Source organism: Felis catus, chromosome C1 (assembly GCF_018350175.1).
Source record: "Felis catus isolate Fca126 chromosome C1, F.catus_Fca126_mat1.0, whole genome shotgun sequence".
Taxonomy (NCBI): Eukaryota; Metazoa; Chordata; class Mammalia; order Carnivora; family Felidae; genus Felis; species Felis catus.
The window spans coordinates 154,451,520-154,472,083 of NC_058375.1; the positions used below are offsets into that span (position 1 = coordinate 154,451,520).

Sequence of the window (20,564 nt, forward strand, 5' to 3'; positions counted from 1 at the left end):
TTTATCATTCCCACTAAAATCAGTCTTTTTCTGTTAAACTGGTTTTTTTCATCTCATATTCTCTTTAGAGAAAAAAAAAACAACACCTAAATTTAGTTCCATTTACTTTATTACAATGAGTATTTTCAGGTCATGTAAATCTTCTTGATCTTTTGAGAAACAGAAATATGAAAAAGATCTTTCCCTCAAAGAAACAACAAATATAATGCTATTTATTTCTTAGTTGAGAGGCTAAATAACAATGTGCATCATTAAATTTTCATGAAACAAAGGCTATGATCTGGCTGGCTGGCAGTATAAAGTAGCATCTGATAAATATCTATACAGTAAAATATCTGCTCTTTTCAAGATGAGGTTTCCATTTTTCTATTCATTGATCCAGAGCCCTCTTCCTGGTTAAAACCTTGTGTCATGACTCATCTGTCTCCCACGCCCCAGCATCCTGCTGTGTGTGTGCTGTCAGATCCCATCACTCCGCCTTATTTCCTGGTTCCTGACCACCATCACCACGCTTACCTTGTTTTTACTTTCTTAGTGTTCAGTTGATTGAATTTCAACTTCTTTCTTCTATCCATTCAGTCCCTTGTATAGGTAGAGATCATTCTACACCCATGTTCTTACCATGCCCATCTTCATAACTCCCAAATAAATCCTTCAATGTTTTACTCATAGACAACATATAAAATCTAAATTCTCCAACTGACTCATTCAGGTCCCTTTTTTAGATTGACTCCTAACTGTCTCCTTTATGCAACTTCTAGGTCTATTATTAAGTTTTATTGATGCCATTGTTTCTCCATTCTTTTACAGCTCCTGTACTAGACCTGATTCTTACCTATCCCTCAAAGTCTAACCCGAAATTCATTTTGTCTACAAAGCTCAATATCAAAAATTAATCTGACCGATCAGTTCTCACAACACTTTATTTAATTTGTGATATTATTTATTTTCTGTGACTATAGAATTTGTGAGCAAAACTCCTGTACTTAAAATGAACACTTTTTGTTAAAGAAAAGCTGTGTTTACACGTTCTAGTATTGTAATTTGTCCAGTACAATTCCTTGAATGCTGCAGATATTCAATAAATATTTGTTGTCAAGCCTTGATAAACTATAACTCAGTATGTTTATATACACAAGTTACACAAAGGTGTTTACCGCATTGTTGCTGATAATAGCCAGAATTAAAGCAACATATTCAATAATAGTGGAATAATTTTATGGATTCTGGTTAAGTCTGGTAATCTTATTTAGAGAAGTATTATGAAAACTTTCACAGTTCTATTTATTTGTAAAAAAAGCAAAATGTATATATTATGCCATGAAATGAACTACTTAGAATTCAAATGTCCATATATAAATGGAATCACACTCATAAGATGATAAGATGGAAATATCAACTTTCGGTGATTTTATTTTTCCTTCTGTTTTTCTATATGTTTTTATGATGTAATATAACCCATTATAATAATCACATAAACATAAAAAGTATTTTTGAATGAATGATTTAAAAACTATACAGATGACTTCTGTTTGCATGAGTGGAAGCCATCTTTAAAAAATAGTTATGTACAATGTATCAGGTAATAATTTAGAAGAGGTTCCCACCAACACAAAGGTACATAATCCAAGAGTAATTCTCTTTTCTTCATTTACTTTGACTTATTGTAGACTGTGTACGGAAGTTCAAGTGTTGTCAGATAAGCATAGAAGAAGGCAAAGGAAAGCTCTGGTGGAACTTGAGAAAAACTTGCTATAAGATAGTGGAGCACAACTGGTTTGAAACCTTCATTGTCTTCATGATTCTACTCAGCAGTGGGGCACTGGTAGGTGACATATGACCTGAGCCTTTTCCTTTACCTGAAACTCTTCAAAAACCTCTTACAGGTTTTTAAAATCCAGTGCTTGTGAAGTAAGAAACATTGTGCGATATCCCTAGCACAGTGTGAGAGGCTCAGGAAATAGCCATTTTTATTGTTGTGGAATAAGTCTCAGATTGAATCAGGCCAAGTATGGTTTCTTGTAATATTTAAAGAAAGGTACTTCTGACTTTTAGTCATCAGAGGTAGTTCTTATAAAGAGTGATTATGCAGACATGATATGGGATTATCAGGTGAGTATCAAACTGCTTAACATAAACTCCATTTTGCAGGGAACTCACTTGTCTTGTTTGTGCGGATTCACTAGTGCCAATCACAGTGAATGACAAATAGTAGACGAACTTAATTGCTGACTAGTAGCGAAGTGAAAGCATTACAACTTAATTTATATCTGATTTCACTCCATGGAAGGGTCAGTTTGGCCAAGATATTAATTAATATATGAAAATCGTGTGACCTGTTTTCCCATTTGGTGATACAAATGTGGCTGCATTTCTTTTATTTTTTCAGTTAGTCACTACCGTGTTTGGTGAGTGGATTTCATTAGGGGGATTATAGTGTTGTAAGTGGAGGCCTCTAACCCTGCCTCTGATTTGACTAAGAATCCAGCATCCTGCCATGTACTTGAGCAAAGAGAGCCAGCCCTGCGTTTTTAATGCCAATAAAGAGGGAACTCTGAAGTCTCACCAGTAACTAGTGTCTTCGCTGTCTTAGCTCTTGGTTCTCAATCATACCCAGTCAAATCTCCCCAAAGTGCACTAACATGCTGACACAATGGCTGGCTTCTGGGGCGCTTCCAGCTTCAGCTGTAAATTGAGCTCAAAAGATTTTAGGTCTTTGTTTTGAGCCCTGGTCGCAAGCCCAGATCCCCTTTTCTCCAAAAAGGAAAATATTCTTTTGTCCTTAATCCAGACCACCAAGTTATCCTGATAGTTTTTCCTATGAGGGGATTGAGTTAGATAAGTGGTCTTTTCATTCCAGAACACCCAAAGGCTCCTGAAAATGAGTTCCCCAACCTTTCCTAAGAGCTCTGCAAAATGATACAGGGATGGAAAGAGGGAGCTTCCCAAATACACACCACACACGTGCCCAGATTGAGCAAGAGAAATAGAGTGGAGAAAGTGATAAACCTCTGTCCCTCTTTCTCCAGATTGGGGGGGGGGGGGGCTCCTTGCCTTACATTCGCATTACTGAGAGAATACATTACAGTGCACTGAACAAAGCAGATCTACTCACACTTGATTTTCTCCCTCCTGCTGTGGAGAGATGGACCTGACAGTCGCAAAATTTTTAAGCTCTTTGAGATACTCTGATACCCTAATTTAAAAATTATTTTAATTCATTGGCTGACTGAAATGTGCAGCCAATAGTCATTGCCTACAGGTAACTATAAAGCAAAATGCCACTATGGGAAATGGGAAGAAGCCTTCCAGACTTAAGCACCTGGGTAGAGGCTTGCAGCATGGTTTTCCTATTAAGACATCAATTAGAGACAGTTTATGACAATGAAATTCATTGGAATTTTTTTCACTTACAGGCCTTTGAAGATATATATATCGAGCAGCGAAAAACCATTAAGACCATGTTAGAATATGCTGACAAAGTTTTCACTTATATATTCATCCTGGAAATGCTTCTAAAGTGGGTTGCGTATGGTTTTCAAATGTATTTCACCAATGCCTGGTGCTGGCTAGATTTCCTCATTGTTGATGTGAGTATTCTGCACTTTCTTGTTTCATCCCATTGGCATGATATGATAGTTCTAACAATGGTGCCTGGCACATAGTAGGTACTCAGTAAAAACTTCATGTATATATAAATGATGATTCCCATTTTCCCAATGAGAATCTACCCCAAAATGTTTTTTTGCTGATTTAAATTCAGATACTTTCATAGGTGAAACAGTCAAATGCTGCCTTACTTTACCTACTGATTTAGTTGCAAATTAATATTTAAATCCCAAGTTACACAAAATATATTAATGTAGAAGTTTTGCTTTTCTCATTCTTACCTTTGACAGAATTACTGTATTTAAATTCCTCACAGTTATCTTTGACGTTAGTATTTTTGTCATCATCAGAGTATTGAGAGGTGTTTGTCCCAAGATGGATTACTAATTACAAGGAAACTTGAAAGTCAAAAAAGCAGGAGACACTTCTTGATTTGTGGGATGATTGAAATAGATTGGCTGTGGGCCAATTATTTCAGAGTTTTATTAAACTGCCCTGGTGTTGAAAATAAAGGTGGAGTACCAGACTATAAAAGTCTTTAAAAAAATTGAATAGGAAGTTGCTCTCTGGTTTCCGAGGGAGTATAGATCTCACTTTTTATTCACAAAAGAACAAAAGAAATAAAAATCATTTTCTGTTAGTTCCAGAGACTGACTTCTTTTTTTTTTATTTATTTATTTTTAATTTTTTTTTCAACGTTTATTTATTTTTGGGACAGAGAGAGACAGAGCATGAATGGGGCAGGGGCAGAGAGAGAGGGAGACACAGAATCTGAAGCAGGCTCCAGGCTCCGAGCCATCAGCCCAGAGCCCGACGCAGGGCTCGAACTCCCGGACCGCGAGATCGTGACCTGGCTGAAGTCGGACGCTTAACCGACTGCGCCACCCAGGCACCCCCAGAGACTTACTTCTTAAATGCCTTTTAAATCAGTAGTCTATGCATAATGGGTAAAAAGAAGTTTAAAGGCCTTTTCTCTAGAAAAGACTAGGCAAGTCAGTGGGGACAGGGGACAGGCACATGGGGGAGGTGACAGGATGATGTTCACAGCCAGCAAAGGAGGAGGAGGACTCTGGAATTTGCAGGAAAGAACAATGTGCTAAATAGTGCATTTTGAAGGTAATATTCTGTTGATTGTAATTCCTTGGAATTTAAAATTTTTTTTAACATTTATTCATTTTTGAGAGACAGAGAGAGACAGAGCATGAGTGGGAAAGGGGCAGAGAGAGAGAGAGACACAGAATCTGAAGCAGGCTCCAGGCTCTGAACTGTCAGCACAGAGCCCAATGTGGGGTTCGAACTCACAAACTGTGAGATCATGACCTGAGCCAAAGTCGGTCGCTCAACCGACTGAGCCACCCAGGCACCCCTGTAATTCCTTGGAATTTAAAGACATATTTTTAACTTGAAATATTTTGATATATAAAACTTGCATATCATGCCAGTAAAAAACAACAAAAAAAGGACCGTTTCATGAAGAAAGTTATTTTTTATAGTTTCAAATGAAAGAAAAATCAACTTTTAATCCAATATAAACTTTCTAATCACCCAACAGAAGAAAAAATTATGAGACAAAGAGAGTTCTTTGAATTTAAGGTGGAAAATATCTTTGTTATATATTTTTTCCTAATCTGCCTAAAGCAAATCCACTATTAAATGTAATATATAAAGTCTTCATGCAGAATTACATCAAAAGTTTTCTGGCAATATAGGAAGACAATTAAAAAATACTTAAAACCACATTTGATTAGACAGCACACAATGAAAAAATATACCAAGACTATAACCTTTGATTTGCATAATGGGATTATGGATGATACTTTTCCTTCTCTTTATTTTCTGTATGTGGTTATGAAACATTGGTAAATTTATAATAAAAATATCTTCCATTTAATGTGTCTGTGTAATATTAAAGGCATTAAATCAATATGACCTGAATATAAAGAAATTCTTAGGAGAAATCCAGTTGTCCTGCAGCTGATGCTCATATTACTGAGCATATCCTGATATTTACCTTCTTAAATTTAAGAAGACTTCTTGGGGCATCTGGGTGGCTCAGTCAGTTAAGCATCTGACTTCGACTCAGGTCATGATGTCACAGTTCCTGAATTCGAGCCCACATCGGGCTCTGTGCTGACAACTCAGAGCCTGGAGCTTGGTTCGAATTCTGTGCCTCCCTCTCTCTCTGCCCCTCTGCTGCCCGCCCTCTCTCTCTCTCTCTCAAAAATAAATAAACGTTAAAAAAAAACTTCTTAAGACAATATGTGAAACTCATCAATACCTTGCTTTATATCAAATATATTAGTGATCTTCTGTTTTGTTATGAAAGTTACAAATATGAATGTCTTTTTCTAGCTTCTGGCTTAAAGTGGACTAATGAGGACAGATATATATACAATGAGAAGATGATGTTGGTATTAGAAGTGCTGTTCACTTCACTAAGGAAGGGGGAAAGGCTTTGTGAGGTCAGCACAATGTAAGCTGGAGTTTGAGGAATGCGAGCATCAGCAAGTATAGATAAGGGGAGGGACGCCAAAGCGTTAAAATACTGATGCATACCAAGCAGGGCCTGTTCAAGAAACACATAACACTAGAGGGTAAGAACAGTGCCACAGGGTGAGGACAAATGTATCGTAGTTGGATGATGACGTAAGAAAGGTAAGTTTGAGAAGTGTTTAAAGTATCTGAGATGCCATCCAAAGAGATACGGAAGCCCATAAGGCATTATCTATGGAAAGTAACACAAAAAGCTTGCTCTACTAGAGAGAGAAGTGTGGTGGGGTAGTGCATGACTGAATAGAAAGGGGATAATTTAGAGGCCAAAAGACCAATTAGGAGATTGCTCCAGAAAGATGAGAAAGCCTGAATGTATCTCCTTCTCACATTTCACTACACAAGTCACATAAAATTGGATAATTTACCATTTCTTTTAATTAGCCAATAAATATTGTCCCTGTTCAGAATTTTTTTCTTATGCCCTACTTTTACCTTTCATTCTTTAATTTATGCTTATTTCTTTTGGATTCTGTCTTCAGGGAAGATTAAGTAGTCCAGGGCCTCATATTTTATATGCAGAAAATCTTCACAACGAATGACAATTCAGTAACTTTAGTTTTCAATTATCTGTGAAGAGAGGGCTCACAAAGGCTAAAAGTTTAGATTTTAGGAAAAATACGTAAACCACTTAAGATACATTTTTGTAGCTCAATTTTTGCCAAATTTAGAGGTTTTGTTATTTCACATTTCATGTGCCAAATTACTTTGAATAAGTTTTGTTGGAAAAATTTTCTGTGTACTTCATTTATTTTTCAAAAAAATATTTTTTTCAAATACCATTTACACTATGCTCTTAAAAGTTATATTACACATCTATTTTTATTTATTGCTTTTGAAATTCAAGTGCCATTTAGAAAAAATACTTTTTCTTAGATTACGTAGTTTTAATGAGTTTTCTATGTACTTTCAAAGGAAATCAGACATTTCTGTGCCACTTGTAAGAGTTGTTCTTTTCCTTTTTAGTTGAGATTTTAGAACTTCTATCAACTACATTAATTGTCTGTATAAATGACCCAAAAAATATTGTTCTGGCAATTTCTAATTAGTCATACTAAAATCTCAATTTTTTAAGAGGGTTATTTTTATTTTTATTTTTTAAAGTTTATTTATTTATTTTGAGAGAGGGAGCAGGAGGGGCAGAGAGAGAGGGAGAGAGAATCCGGTCAGTGCAGAGCCCGAGATGGGGCTTGAACCCACAAACCACGAGATCATGACCTGAGCTGAGATCAAAAGTCGGATGCTTAACCAAATGAGCCATGCAGGCACCCCCTGAAATCTCAATTTTTCTTTTTTTAGTTAATTATTTTAATTTGATGTAATTAATGGTTTTATGCCCTTGTAATGAAGTTGTCACAAAGACAAAGCCACTATTTAGAGGCCTAGATCTTTCTGAGTGTGTTTGTGCTCAGATTCACCAGTGGTTTACGTACCTCACCTGTGTACTTGCACTGTTTTAACCTTCTTCCTTGCGGGTGTGCTAAATAGAATTTTACAGATGTGTAGATGAAGATTGCACTTCTGTGGTATTCTGTTTCTTGTTTTACATTTAATTAAAAAAAAACTGTTCTTGTCAAGAATCTTGAAAAGAGAACATGTATAGCTTCTTTCTCGTAAGTTTATGGCAGTGGTTCTCAAAGTATGGCTGACAGACCAGTATCTTTAGCCTTACCTGGGAACTTGAAGAAATGCACATTCTCAGGCCCTACCCCAAGTCTGCTGAATCAGACTCTGCCTGCCAGCAATCTGTGTTTTCAGTAAGCCCTCCAGGTGATTTTGATACTCACTAGAGGTTGAGAACTACTGGTTTATTGCACAGAGCAAGATTGAACGGGGTAAGCATTTTTGTCTATAAATAAGAAAACTGTGTTGCTTTCTCTGTATAGGTCTCATTGGTTAGCCTGACTGCAAATGCCTTGGGTTACTCAGAACTTGGTGCCATCAAATCCCTCAGAACACTAAGAGCTCTGAGGCCATTGAGAGCCTTATCCCGGTTTGAAGGAATGAGGGTAAGAGCCACTGCTTTAGAAATTGCTGGAATTATAACTGAGAACAGACTGACATTTTCTACCTCAGAAATGACAAATCCATGGAGACTTTATGTCTTATACATCCATACCGATGTAACCAGTTGATCAATGAAACTTGTCAGATGTCCATAAACGACACTGTTGGAGACACTCACATAATAGAATGCCTAAGTGATTCCTTCTAATTAGAAACAATTAGACCGCTTCTAAGTAGATTTTTCACTCTGTGGGAAATCTCAATCATGTTGCATAGACTTCAAATGTGAGACAAGATTAGTTATGTTCATTCCATTTGTAAATGTGCAGGAAATTCCACTGACTGTAACTTAAAACCACCAAAGAATTCCTCATTTCTTCATTGCTCCTATGATGTGTTGTGAGTCTTTTAAAATCTGAATCTGGCCCTTTAGCTTTCAAACACAGGCTGAGGTGGCTAAAAAGTAGGCCGGCTGTGGAAATCTAACAGTCATTTAGAAAGGTGGTACACAGGGACAAGGAGGAATTTGTGTTGCCATTTGTCATCCCCCGGGGCACGTAACCTGAGAACACACACCCTCAGCACGGAGGAAATGATGACGCCCTGTCTCTGTGGATTTAGCTATTCCAAAAGAAACTCTTAGAAAATGACGCTTTTTCTGATATTTGGAAATAGTTACTTGGGGCTTTCTCTGAATGTTTCAGACATAACCAGAAATGAATGATGTGTGTAAGTGTGCGTGCTTGTGTGTTGGTGTGCGCATGGTTGCATAGAAAGGAATGGTTAGCTGTTAAATTATTTTCACTTTACTAATTTAAAATCAGTAGTAGTTTTAATTTAAGAAGGAGAATCAAACTGTCAGTACTAAAATAATTTTTCATATTTTCTATATCAAATTTGCATAGATAGTCCTTCCATACATCTGTCTTGGAAAACACGTGTGTTATTTCTTTGCTATCCAGTTTTGTGAGTGTGTGTGTGTGTGTATGTGTGCGCGCGCCTGCGTGTGTATGTTTTAAGTCTTTTAACCAGTATCATCTCCTCACATTTGCAGAGCATTCCTTGTAGTGAACTTAAAAATGAACTGTCAAGTCCACAAGTCCCTCTGAATTATTAGAGAGTTGAAATTCTAGTAGTAACTTAGTACTGTATTAAGTTCTTTTAAAGCTACTTTCATTTAAAAACACATTAAAACATTGTCCTTTACTGACTAGGCTCCAGGTGCCAATTTGCAGATGAATTGTGCCTTTTGCCAAGTACTCATTTGGTATTGTTGCTGTAAGACACCGTTACTCATATATTTATATGTATGTACGTATGTACTTTTTATATCATAAAGCATTTGAGGAAGGTTAATGCATGTATTTCTCATATTTTACATGTCTGTTCATCGATAAAGTTTATTTCTGGTGTAGGTTAGGTGCACTTGCACAGAAAAAGATATTTTGCTGAATATTTCCTTGAGGGATAATTTTAAAAAGTGCTGAAAAACGTTTCCTGGAAGTCCTAGTTAATTGAGAAAGCTGCAAGGAACAAAAACATTCAGTGAAGACCTTGGGATCAAATTGCAGTGTTTTATGAGAATTTTCTTCTGAAAGGGATTCCCCAAAGGAGGATCAGAAAAATGAAATAACTTCCCCAAAGGTGCACAGCTAATTTGTGATGTAAACCGGCCCGCAGATCTCCTGCCCTCCAAACCCTTTTCTCCCCATCACATGATCAATTTCCATGTTTCGATCTCTGCTCCAAAGTTTGCATGTGTAGGGAGAACCTAGACTACACTGCTTGGGACAGTCCTGGCTTATACTTGCGTTCCCAGAATAATTATTATTAGTGTTCCCTTTTGCCCTGGAAAATGACCCTCACGTGTTGTTCTACTTTCAAATTGTGGATAATAAATTTTATGGTTTGCAAATTTTTAGAAATTGTGATATCCACATGGTGACCCTGCTTTTACAGCCACGTCACTATTTGCACCCCTAATTATTCTCCCCACTTAGAATTAGTTCCGTTCTTTGATGAAAATGTGCCATGTGTATGTTCTTACCTCTTGAGAAAGCATTTCTACAGTATAAAATTTATTTTATACTATTCTGAACTATAATTGTAAAGTTTTGTTTTTTTTTTTTTTTACTGGAGCTGCTAGATACTGCAGATAGTTTCTGCCCAATATTTAACTTTAAGAACAGATATCTTTTCTTTCATTTGAATGCTGTTCTTTGAATAGTGTTTAAAATGGCTGTTGACTTTTCACTTGTTTTCCCTTCTCGTTTCTGTGCCAGGTTGTTGTCAATGCTCTTTTAGGAGCCATTCCATCCATAATGAATGTACTTCTGGTTTGTCTGATCTTTTGGCTCATATTCAGTATCATGGGAGTGAATCTTTTTGCTGGCAAGTTTTATCATTGTATTAACTACACCACTGGAGAAATGTTTGATGTAAGTGTGGTCAACAACTACAGCGAATGTAAAGCCCTCATAGAGAGCAATCAAACTGCCAGGTGGAAAAATGTGAAAGTAAACTTTGATAATGTAGGACTTGGATATCTTTCTCTGCTTCAAGTAGTAAGTAACCACTTTATTATTCTCTGTGATGTCTTGTTTACATGAGTTTGAAACCTCCCCCCTCAATATTTCCAAAAACGTATTTCTCAAGCCCGTCTGCCTAGATTCTTTCTAATCATTGCTGAACTTTTCTGCACCATGTTGGAAACTGGAAAGCTCTACAAAGTTTACAGTCTTTCAGACTATGCATTAGGTACCCTAGAACCAATCCCTTGTTACTGACATTGTTATGTAGGTTCCCACTGTTTTACCCCACCCCGACTCTGAGCAAAGTAGAGGCAGTGGCCCTAGGGTGGGGTTGGAAAAGCGTATATGGGTAAGAGGAGGAGTGGTAGAGCTCTGTACTCCTTGGCCACCAGACAGTACCAAACCCTCATCAAGTCTTCACCCACTTAACCTTCACCACCACAACCAAGCTTCCCCACCTTAACATCTGTCACACCAATTCCCACCTTTCCTGCCTGCTGCTTGAACTCCTTCAGATAGGGAGATTGCTCTCCTGCAAATAAAAATCTTCCTATCAAGTTCATTATATCTGTTATAAATTCATAGACAATCTATCCCGCTTCTCAACTGACCACTCCCTGAGCTGATCCACCTGCATGATACCCAACACTGTATGAATATTAGGGGGAAGAACAGATTCTGTGGCTCTAAGGAACTGAAAAAAAACGTATAAGACTTTTGTTTTCAGGTTTGCTATGTCTGCAAAAAAACATAAATATTTAAAAGAGTGCATTGCAGCTGAATATATTTGCTTTCCGACTAGGAAATTACTTTGTTTTATGGAATAATTGTCTTAAAATAGTATAATCAACAATATGTAGATTTTCGAGACTAAAGCATCATGATTCGTGATCGGTGAGAATACCATTTAGAAGAGAATAAGTAGAATGGAAAGCATTACAATCAAGCAATGCAGCATATTTTTCATCTTGTCTGATGCTAGTATCATATACACCAAATTATTTTATCAAATTTTATGTTGTATTCTCATAGGCATATCAGAGTCAAAGGTTGTTGATAATTGCTTTTATGATAGCACATTGTTATAATCTGTCATGGCTTAATTATAGGTTCATAGAAGAACATAAATTTGAAGTATTTTCTATGATATTACAAACTTTGACCAGAGTTTAAATACTAACCCCAAACTATTTTGTATACCTGTTTTTGAATGAATCTTGGTCAATCCGATACTTAACTTTCTTTTCTAAAATTATAATTTGTGGGGGAGAAAAACTAAGTGGTCTGACTTTTTTACAGGCCACATTTAAGGGATGGATGGATATCATGTATGCAGCTGTTGATTCACGAAACGTAAGTCTATTTAAAGGAAAAATTGTTTAATTTGATCCAGTGAATGTTTCCACAGTGTTGTAATTTACTGGTAAATAAAACAATGAGTCAATTTATAGAAAACATCTATTTTACAAAAATAAGATATTCAACCTTGCATTATTTCTTCCAAAATTTGATTTGAATGTTTTTCTCTACTCGCTGTAAATCTTTGAACACGTCTTTTCTCTATCTAGCATGACACCCAGCACTTAAAAACTTGTTGATTTTGCACACTGAGACAATTTATTTTTGGCTCCGATAGTTCTGGCCATTTGTGCATTAGAAGCTCTTAACAAAGAACGCACTTCCTTTGTCTGTCACAGATTTCCTCCATCTTTTTATCTTCCTTGTAATAGAAGAATCTAATGGTGGAAAAACAAAACAAACAAAACTTTAGTGTTTCTCTCTGGGATGTGAGATTTTTGTGGTAGAAGGCAGGGGCCTTCACAGTCTACTTTACACACCTCAACACTTTTGAAATTTTGTGTACACTTTTCATTAATTTTGTACTGTTTAACAAGGAGAAAGGAAATCACATTTTGGAAAGAAGAGATTGCCTTCTGGTATATTGCCGGAGCATAGCAATTAAACTCAAAATGTTACTTCCCTAGCACCAATAACCAGGTGGTAACTGAGAAAGAACTCCTGTGGGGTTTTTTTCACCTTATTAAAAAAAGAGAGAGAGAGAGAGCACAAGAACTAAAAGCACAGCATTGTATCTCTGTTTCAAGAATCCCAGTTATGTGCTCTTTTGAATAATAATAATAATAATAATTAATTATGTATTACTACTCCCTCAGCTAAGGGCTTTCTTATACTATCACATTGAATCTTAAGTAACAATGTTATTGTGTGGTTGACATTAACTTCATTTCACTACTGAAGCAAAGAGGCTCAATGCATTAAGCGGTTGTATATGTTTTTGAACTCTGACCACAAGCATGAGCTCATAACCACTTTCTTCTACAGTAGTTTCCTACTTGTTTTGATTAATTCATTTAAAGTTCTCTCCACCTTCCTTATCAACAGGTTGATATGCAACTTACTTTCAGTTTCTTCCTTAGTAACTTAGAAGACAGTGTCTGCTACATAACTCCTCAGCATTTAAGCATTTTACAAATGATGAAATCCAAGTGGACATCAAAATTGCTTGCTCTTATTCTCAGTAGTCATCAGAGAAATGCAAATTTAACCCAAAATGTGACATTATTGCCTAATTTTAATTAGGCCTATTAAAAATTATGACAGTACCAAGTATTGTCAAGAATAAAGAACAATAAGAACTTTTAATGCTACCGGGAAAAAATAGATAAATATTTATTTTAAAAAGTTGAGCATTATCACATTATTTAATAAAATTCAAGGTATTCTTTAACCTTGCCATTTCATTTTTAGCAATATATCCTACACTTTTGTGCATGCATAGCAGAATCTATGTACAAGAATGAACATAACTTTTTGGACTAGCAAAAACTGGTAACAACTCAAAAGTAGTAGAAATGGACAAATAATTGAATATTATACAGTGATGAAATGATATACAAATACAGCATATGCAACACCATGGATGAATCTTAAAAATATAACAAAGTTGGGGTACCTGACTGGCCCCGTCGGTAGAGTATGTAACTCTTGACCTCAGGTCATGAGTTCAAGCCCTATGTTGGATGTAGAGATAACTTAAAAATAAAATTTTTAAAAATATATGTGTAAAACAGAGTTATGCAAATGTGTCCACTAGACAAAATGTAGACAAAACTAATCTTACTGTTCAAGAATGCTCACTTAGATGTTAACTCTAAGAAAAAGCATGGAAATAATTACCATAAAAGGATAATGATTACCTTTAGTAGGGATTATAGAGTTTATATTTGGGAAGGATACACCAAGGGTTTCTGAATTCTTGACGATGTCCTGCACTGTGACATTCACTTTGTAACAATTTATTACTACATTTTACCCTTATGTGCTGTGCACTTTTCTGTATATATAGTATTTAATTTAAAAACATTTAAATGTATCATTTTCTATCACTGTTTGCTATCTACACACAGAAATGAAATAAAAGTCTCATCAAAGAATATGTACTTTTACAATACTTCTAATATTTTCCATTTTACTCTATTTTATTAGAAAAATATATCAAGTGGGCCGTTACCCTCTACATTGCTTTCATGACACAATGATACATTACCTGTATCCACTACCACCTGGGACTGGTTAACTGAGTTGGTTAGACCAATATCCTGTGTGACCTGAGCTATAGATTATAGTCAATGCTCAAGCCAACTGTCACTCTTTTTTTTTTTTGACCAAAAGTGTGCTGGACAAGAGAGGGTATCATTGTTACAGAAACTGTGCCTAAAGCTTACTGAGTAGGATGAATCTATACACTAATTTTCAAGAAGGAATGATCCAACAGATGAACCCATATCCACACATACAATAATAACTCTAGCCTATGAAGAGAAATGTGTAATAGAAATCAAACCTTTACACTCAGTTATTACTACTGGCCAGGCACTGGTTTTTTAAGCCCTTTTCATACATTAATATATTTAACATTTTCAACTACCCTGTGAGGTTAAGATTCTATTATTTCCATTTTACAGATGAAAAAACTAAATTAGAGAGAATAAATCTTAAAGGTTTTAACACAAAATAGTGTGACTCAAACATCTCTTTTGCAGGAAGAGCAAATCCTCACTCTGCATGCCCTACTGGGGGACTTTGGGGAAAGTACATTCATAATCTAGAAACTTACTGGGTGAAATGAATTTTAATTATCTAGACTTTTCTATGAGTTGTTTTACTTTGTCAAATCAGTGAGCAGTCTTGTAGGACTCTTCAATAAGCATGTTAGATTTGCTGTTTCTTAAAATCTCTTTAATGTTTGACCTTTTTTTCGTTCCCAGCAATTGAGACATGCTTTGAGAATTGAAAATTTGCTGATGTCCCTTTTATAAAACAAGTAGTGGTTCTAATAGTTATCATTCCTTAATATTTTGTAGGTAGAATTACAACCCAAGTATGAAGACAATCTGTACATGTACCTTTATTTTGTCATCTTTATTATTTTTGGTTCGTTCTTTACCCTGAATCTTTTCATTGGTGTCATCATAGATAACTTCAACCAACAGAAAAAGAAGATAAGTATACTAAAACTTCCTCTTTATTCTAAAATGTGAATTGAACCTGTCACACTAGTTCTTTTAGGGTCTAAAATGTAATCAGCAAAAAAGAAGAAATATACAATTCTGAAATTATCTTGAGATATTTAATCAATTGTGAGTTTTTAAGTAATTGCTAATTCAGATAGCATGTATTGATATTTTCAGTATAGAAATATGACTGATTAATACAGAATACTTTAAAGATTGAATATATGCATCTCTGTAAATGCGGATATTGGCAACATTAGAATAGCAAGTGGAAGCGATTTCACACAATTTCTGAGGTAGATTTTATAACTAGCAAAGAACATGATTTTAACAAGTTTTGCTTTCATTTCTTTACTTTGGAGGTCAAGACATTTTTATGACAGAAGAGCAGAAGAAATACTACAATGCAATGAAAAAACTGGGTTCAAAGAAACCACAAAAACCCATCCCTCGGCCTGCTGTAAGAATAACATACTTTCATTCCCAGCAAGATCTATGTTATTTACAATGTACACAGCCCAAATTGCTAGATACTAGTACTTTTATGAATTTACAAAACAAAATTTCTATCTTAGCAATGTGACTAGCAGCTAGCCTAAATAGCCTAAGTATATGTGTAATAGTCTAAGTGTATATATATTATATATAATATAACGCACAAATTACGTATTATATATAAACATATAAAATATGTGTAAATAAAAAGTTTCAGACTTACATGCCAATAGTATTACATAGAATTGATGTCACTGAGGAGTGTCTAATAATGTAGAGAAGAAAACATATCCATACATACACTGTGTGGAAATACTGAGTGTTCACAGAGCGTGGTGGGGATGAATTGGAATAATCGGTACATCTCAGATTTGCCACATTTCCTGTCCAACTCTGCAGATTGATTGGAATCATTATGAAACAAGTCACAGGTTTTGTTTTTCCTGGTTTTAAAAATATTTCACATTTCCCCTACCATCTTGCTTCTAAATCTGATGACATCATTCTGAATTTTTATGGTTCTTCCAATTGTATATTATATGCCAGTAGCTGCTTGGTTGCTGCAGGGAATTACTGTCTGGAAGAAAAGAGACCTTTAACAGAAGGGCAGTGCATGTGTGAAGGCCTTGAAGTAGGAAGGCCAGTGAGGCTGGGATGTAGAGAGTGGGGGCTTATTGGAATGTGTTGAGAAAGAAGTTAGGGTACACAGACTTTTCTGAGCTTTGTATGTTATGTTCAAAGGTTGCCTTTATCTTTAGAGCAGCTGGAAGAGATTGAAGGGGACCTGGTCATTTTCAGTTTTGTGAAGATAACTCAACCAGTATTGGCAGGGGCAATGTGTATGCTTATTAGATTTGTTTTGGAGCTGACGGATAGATGATGATAGGGTATGATAGGTAGCGATGATGGGTAGCCTGAACCAGAGTCATGTGGAGATGAATTAAAGTGGATGGATTTGTGACCTGTCACTAGAGTACAATTACAAAGTGTGTCTATTAATTGAATATGGGAAGCAAAGAAGAACCCAACAAAGAGAACTTATGAGTTTCTACCATACACACTGAATGACTAGCGTCATGCAAGGTATGAAGAAGGGACATGCATGGAGAAAAAAAAAAATCAGAGATGCTAGCTTGCAGAATCTGGCAATCAAAAAAAGACAGGAATAAGAATGAGTATTTAGAAGTAGCAAAATAACGTTTCTTAAGACTGAGAGGTAGGTTTTTGAAACAAAGCAGGAGTTCTGGAGAAGAAGAGTGTGAAGAGAGGGAATATAGAATAAAGTCACATATTTTAGAGGGATGAGTCCTCTAGCAAATATGGAATCATATATAAAAAGATATATGTGAAAAGTCAAGATAATATGAAATGCAAAAAGAAGTAGAAGAGTTTCTTGACACTGATTTTGATGCTCCCAAAAAAGAATAGAGACCAAAATAATAGGATATTTCTGAGAAGTTTGGAACTATCCTGGAGCAAGTGAGGGAGAAAGGATTCCTAATCATCGTCAAGGGCCAAGATGAAGTGAGAGAACGTAAATCTTTGGCAAACAAAGCTGCCAGGGTTACATAGCTTCCCGCAGCATACACTACATCCTGGGATTTAAGTTGGAGACAACAATTAGGGACTGAGGATTGCATTTATACGTTGAAGTGACCCATTGGAAAACTACATGGGCAGGAAAGCTAAGCTTTTTGTTGATAAAACATTCTAATTTTAAGCAATTGTGAACCTCCTACACTGTAGGTATTAAGTCTATGAGAAAAAATGACACTGCTCCAGAGCCTCCAGACAACTAGGAGAAATAACTAAAACAAATAAATAAGAGCAAACCATATGCAATACAGTGTCATCAATTTTATGACAAATGTAAACAAAGTTTTCTGAGGACACGGAGTGCTTGAAACTTAAAACTGAATTCAAAGTCACCAGAGAAGGGGTGAAGGAAGTCTCTTTTAGTACAAGGAGATAAGATAAAATGATACGGTAAAATCTGCAAATTTTATTCAGAGGGATAGGAAATATCAGAAGGGTAGAAATAAGAGAAACATAACCAGACTTGGAAAGGTAAGCTACAGTAAATAAGAACTAATGAGGAAGGTTTGGAACTGGAATTAGACACATTTATTAAGTTGAAGAAGGCTTTGGAAGGACAGACTCACCTGAAGCAATAGAAGTCTAGTCCAGTAAGCCAGATACCTATTCAGAGAAAAGAGAAAAATACTACAAACAGGAGGTTGATGTCCAAGAATTTGCATAGGGAGTAATGGATGTCTCTCAACAGAGAGGGAGAACACTAGTATAGAGAATCCAGATGGATAGACATGTCAGAATCCGGGAGAGCTATGAAGTGTATAGGTAACAGATCATCCGTGGTTCTAGTTAAGAAAGTACAGGACAGCTTAGTGGAAGTTAGGTCAAGGCTTGAGCCCCAAAAATCTTGAAATACCAAGCAGAAGTAGGCAAAATGGTATTAAACAGGGTCCAAACAAGTAGAACTGGTAAGGTGAGTTTCATAAACAAGACATAAAGCCATTCAGTGCTTGGAAATAAGGTCCAAACTGAATAGGGCAAAGGTTGAACATCTGATTGTGGACTATAACTTTTATAAAGATTATTTTATTCTTTCAGAAGAGTTACCCCATATAATTTCACCCAGATTTTCCTTATTTTAAAATCTGGCATAACCATAGATCAGTAATGAAAGCTAAGAAATTAATCTTGGTACAATACCATTTAAATAAAATACAGAACTTAATTACATCTCACCAGGAGTTCTAAATATGTCCTTTTTCTTGAACTATAATTTTTTTAAAACATCTTCCCAGCTGAACCTTAAGGTACTCTGGCTTTGGGGAAAGACAATAAAAGCAGAAACTAGAAAAAAATAAACATGAGAGAAAAATCTGGAGAGCTGTTTATTAGTACTTCAAAGTTTACTTTGATACCCCGTGCCAATACACGGGATAACAAAGATTTGTTATAGTGGCAAATATTGGCTGGCTATCCATCATATACATGGTGATGTTATGGTTACTGAGAACACAGTAAGTGGTTCTTAACTTAAAGTCAGTTTACAAAATCTGGTATCATGAACAGTATAAGTAAAACAAATACATTTGGAAAAAGTTGTATATTCCAGTATACAAAATGTTCTTCCAAGTATTAAGTAAGCATGATATGTTTTTATAAAAGCTACATTTTCATATTGCTATGTTAAAACCAGATATGTTGAATTTGATTTTTTTTTATGTTCCTAAGTGAATTTTACATACTCTTTGTTCCAGAACAAATTCCAAGGAATGGTCTTTGATTTTGTAACCAAACAAGTCTTTGATATCAGCATCATGATCCTCATCTGCCTCAACATGGTCACCATGATGGTGGAAACTGATGACCAGAGTCAGGAGATGACAAACATTCTGTACTGGATTAATCTGGTGTTTATTGTTTTGTTCACTGGAGAGTGTGTGCTGAAACTAATCTCTCTTCGTTACTACTATTTCACCATCGGATGGAATATTTTTGATTTTGTGGTGGTCATTCTCTCTATCGTAGGTAAGAAGAGGTACTTTTACTCAATTAAGGAAGTTAGTAGTAAAAATTTGTTTTAAAATTTTGAAAATGTTTCTCACTAATCTTTCTCATTTATCCCCCCAAAATCTTGAATAAAAGTCTAACGTCCATTCTTCAGTTTGTCATTTCTCTTGTTGCATGCTGTGCATGAACTGATATGTAAAAAAAAGATTTTATATTTTGCAGCTTTCATTTATCATCTTGTCTCATTTCACAAGATGATAACAGGAACTTGGCATAACAATCCTGTACTCAATCACACTCCGTTGATATAGACAAGTATTGCTTTGAATCAATAATTCACACACACATACACACAAAAATTATTAGAAGTAGTCAAATAGTCCATAGATAGGATATTGATAATTGGAATAGTTTGTATGTGTGTTTATATATATTCACACATATATAAGCTTCATCTTACCTCTGGGTTCAGATATTTTCTATGCTTTGTAATATTCTTTTTCCAGAAGTAGACATTTTGTTCAAAAATCCAAAACAGCTTCATTGTCATCAATACACATTGAGTAGTGAAGTATAGGGCATTAAATGAGGTGCTGGCGGTAAATATAAGAGATTTCAGACAAGGTTCTGCCTCTTAGAGAAGAGAAAACATACATAGAGGGAAAAATTAGATTTCCACCATTTACACTGCTTTCTCTGACACACTAGAACACCAAAACAATTCTCCATCCTGTGTGATCATCACAACAGTGCCATGAGGGGGTCATTTAGCGATTAAGGGACAAGCCTCAGGGATCATGCAGACCTGGCCTGGAGCTCGCCTATTTCCACTAATTACTGGCTCTGTGACCTACAACAAGTTACCTCTCCAATCCCTGACTTTCCAGAAAATATTTCAAGTGTTATTGGGAGAATTAAATGAGATGATATAAGTTGATGCATTTAGTATCATGCCTAGAACAAAGAAGAGCCCCAGTAAGTGATAAGTTTAACAACAACAACAAAAGTAGATGGAAACTATCACCATCTAGTCATGTGTAAAAAAAGAGACAGAGACAGAGACAGAGACAGAGAGAGAGAGAGGAGTCAGTGCCAAGTATGTCTGCTGCAAAGTCTGGATTCTCTCCTGTCCATCATTCTGCCACCTTCCAAATAAAATGGATCACAGCCATCTCAGGATAAGATCTTTCATTCCTGATCCAAAATCACAAGCCTTGTCCATTAGTTCTTATGCCAATACCAGAACTAGAATTTTAGAACTATAAATCCACTTCTTTGTTTGGTTGCCATATGCTCT

General features: G+C 35.7%; 1 protein-coding gene across 9 annotated transcripts in view; it reads left to right on the forward strand.

Annotated features, from left to right (window-relative positions):
- Window positions 1-20,564, forward strand: part of SCN2A (sodium voltage-gated channel alpha subunit 2) — a 142,037-nt gene that overhangs the window by 117,431 nt on the left and 4,042 nt on the right. For all 9 annotated transcript variants that reach the window (XM_023259411.2, XM_023259408.2, XM_023259412.2 and 6 more), the window contains 8 exons: window positions 1,671-1,825; window positions 3,417-3,590; window positions 8,046-8,168; window positions 10,449-10,730; window positions 11,997-12,050; window positions 15,083-15,220; window positions 15,588-15,692; window positions 19,015-19,285. In XM_023259411.2, coding sequence (XP_023115179.1) covers window positions 1,671-1,825; window positions 3,417-3,590; window positions 8,046-8,168; window positions 10,449-10,730; window positions 11,997-12,050; window positions 15,083-15,220; window positions 15,588-15,692; window positions 19,015-19,285 — 1,302 coding nt within the window. The remainder of the gene's footprint in view (window positions 1-1,670; window positions 1,826-3,416; window positions 3,591-8,045; window positions 8,169-10,448; window positions 10,731-11,996; window positions 12,051-15,082; window positions 15,221-15,587; window positions 15,693-19,014; window positions 19,286-20,564) is intronic.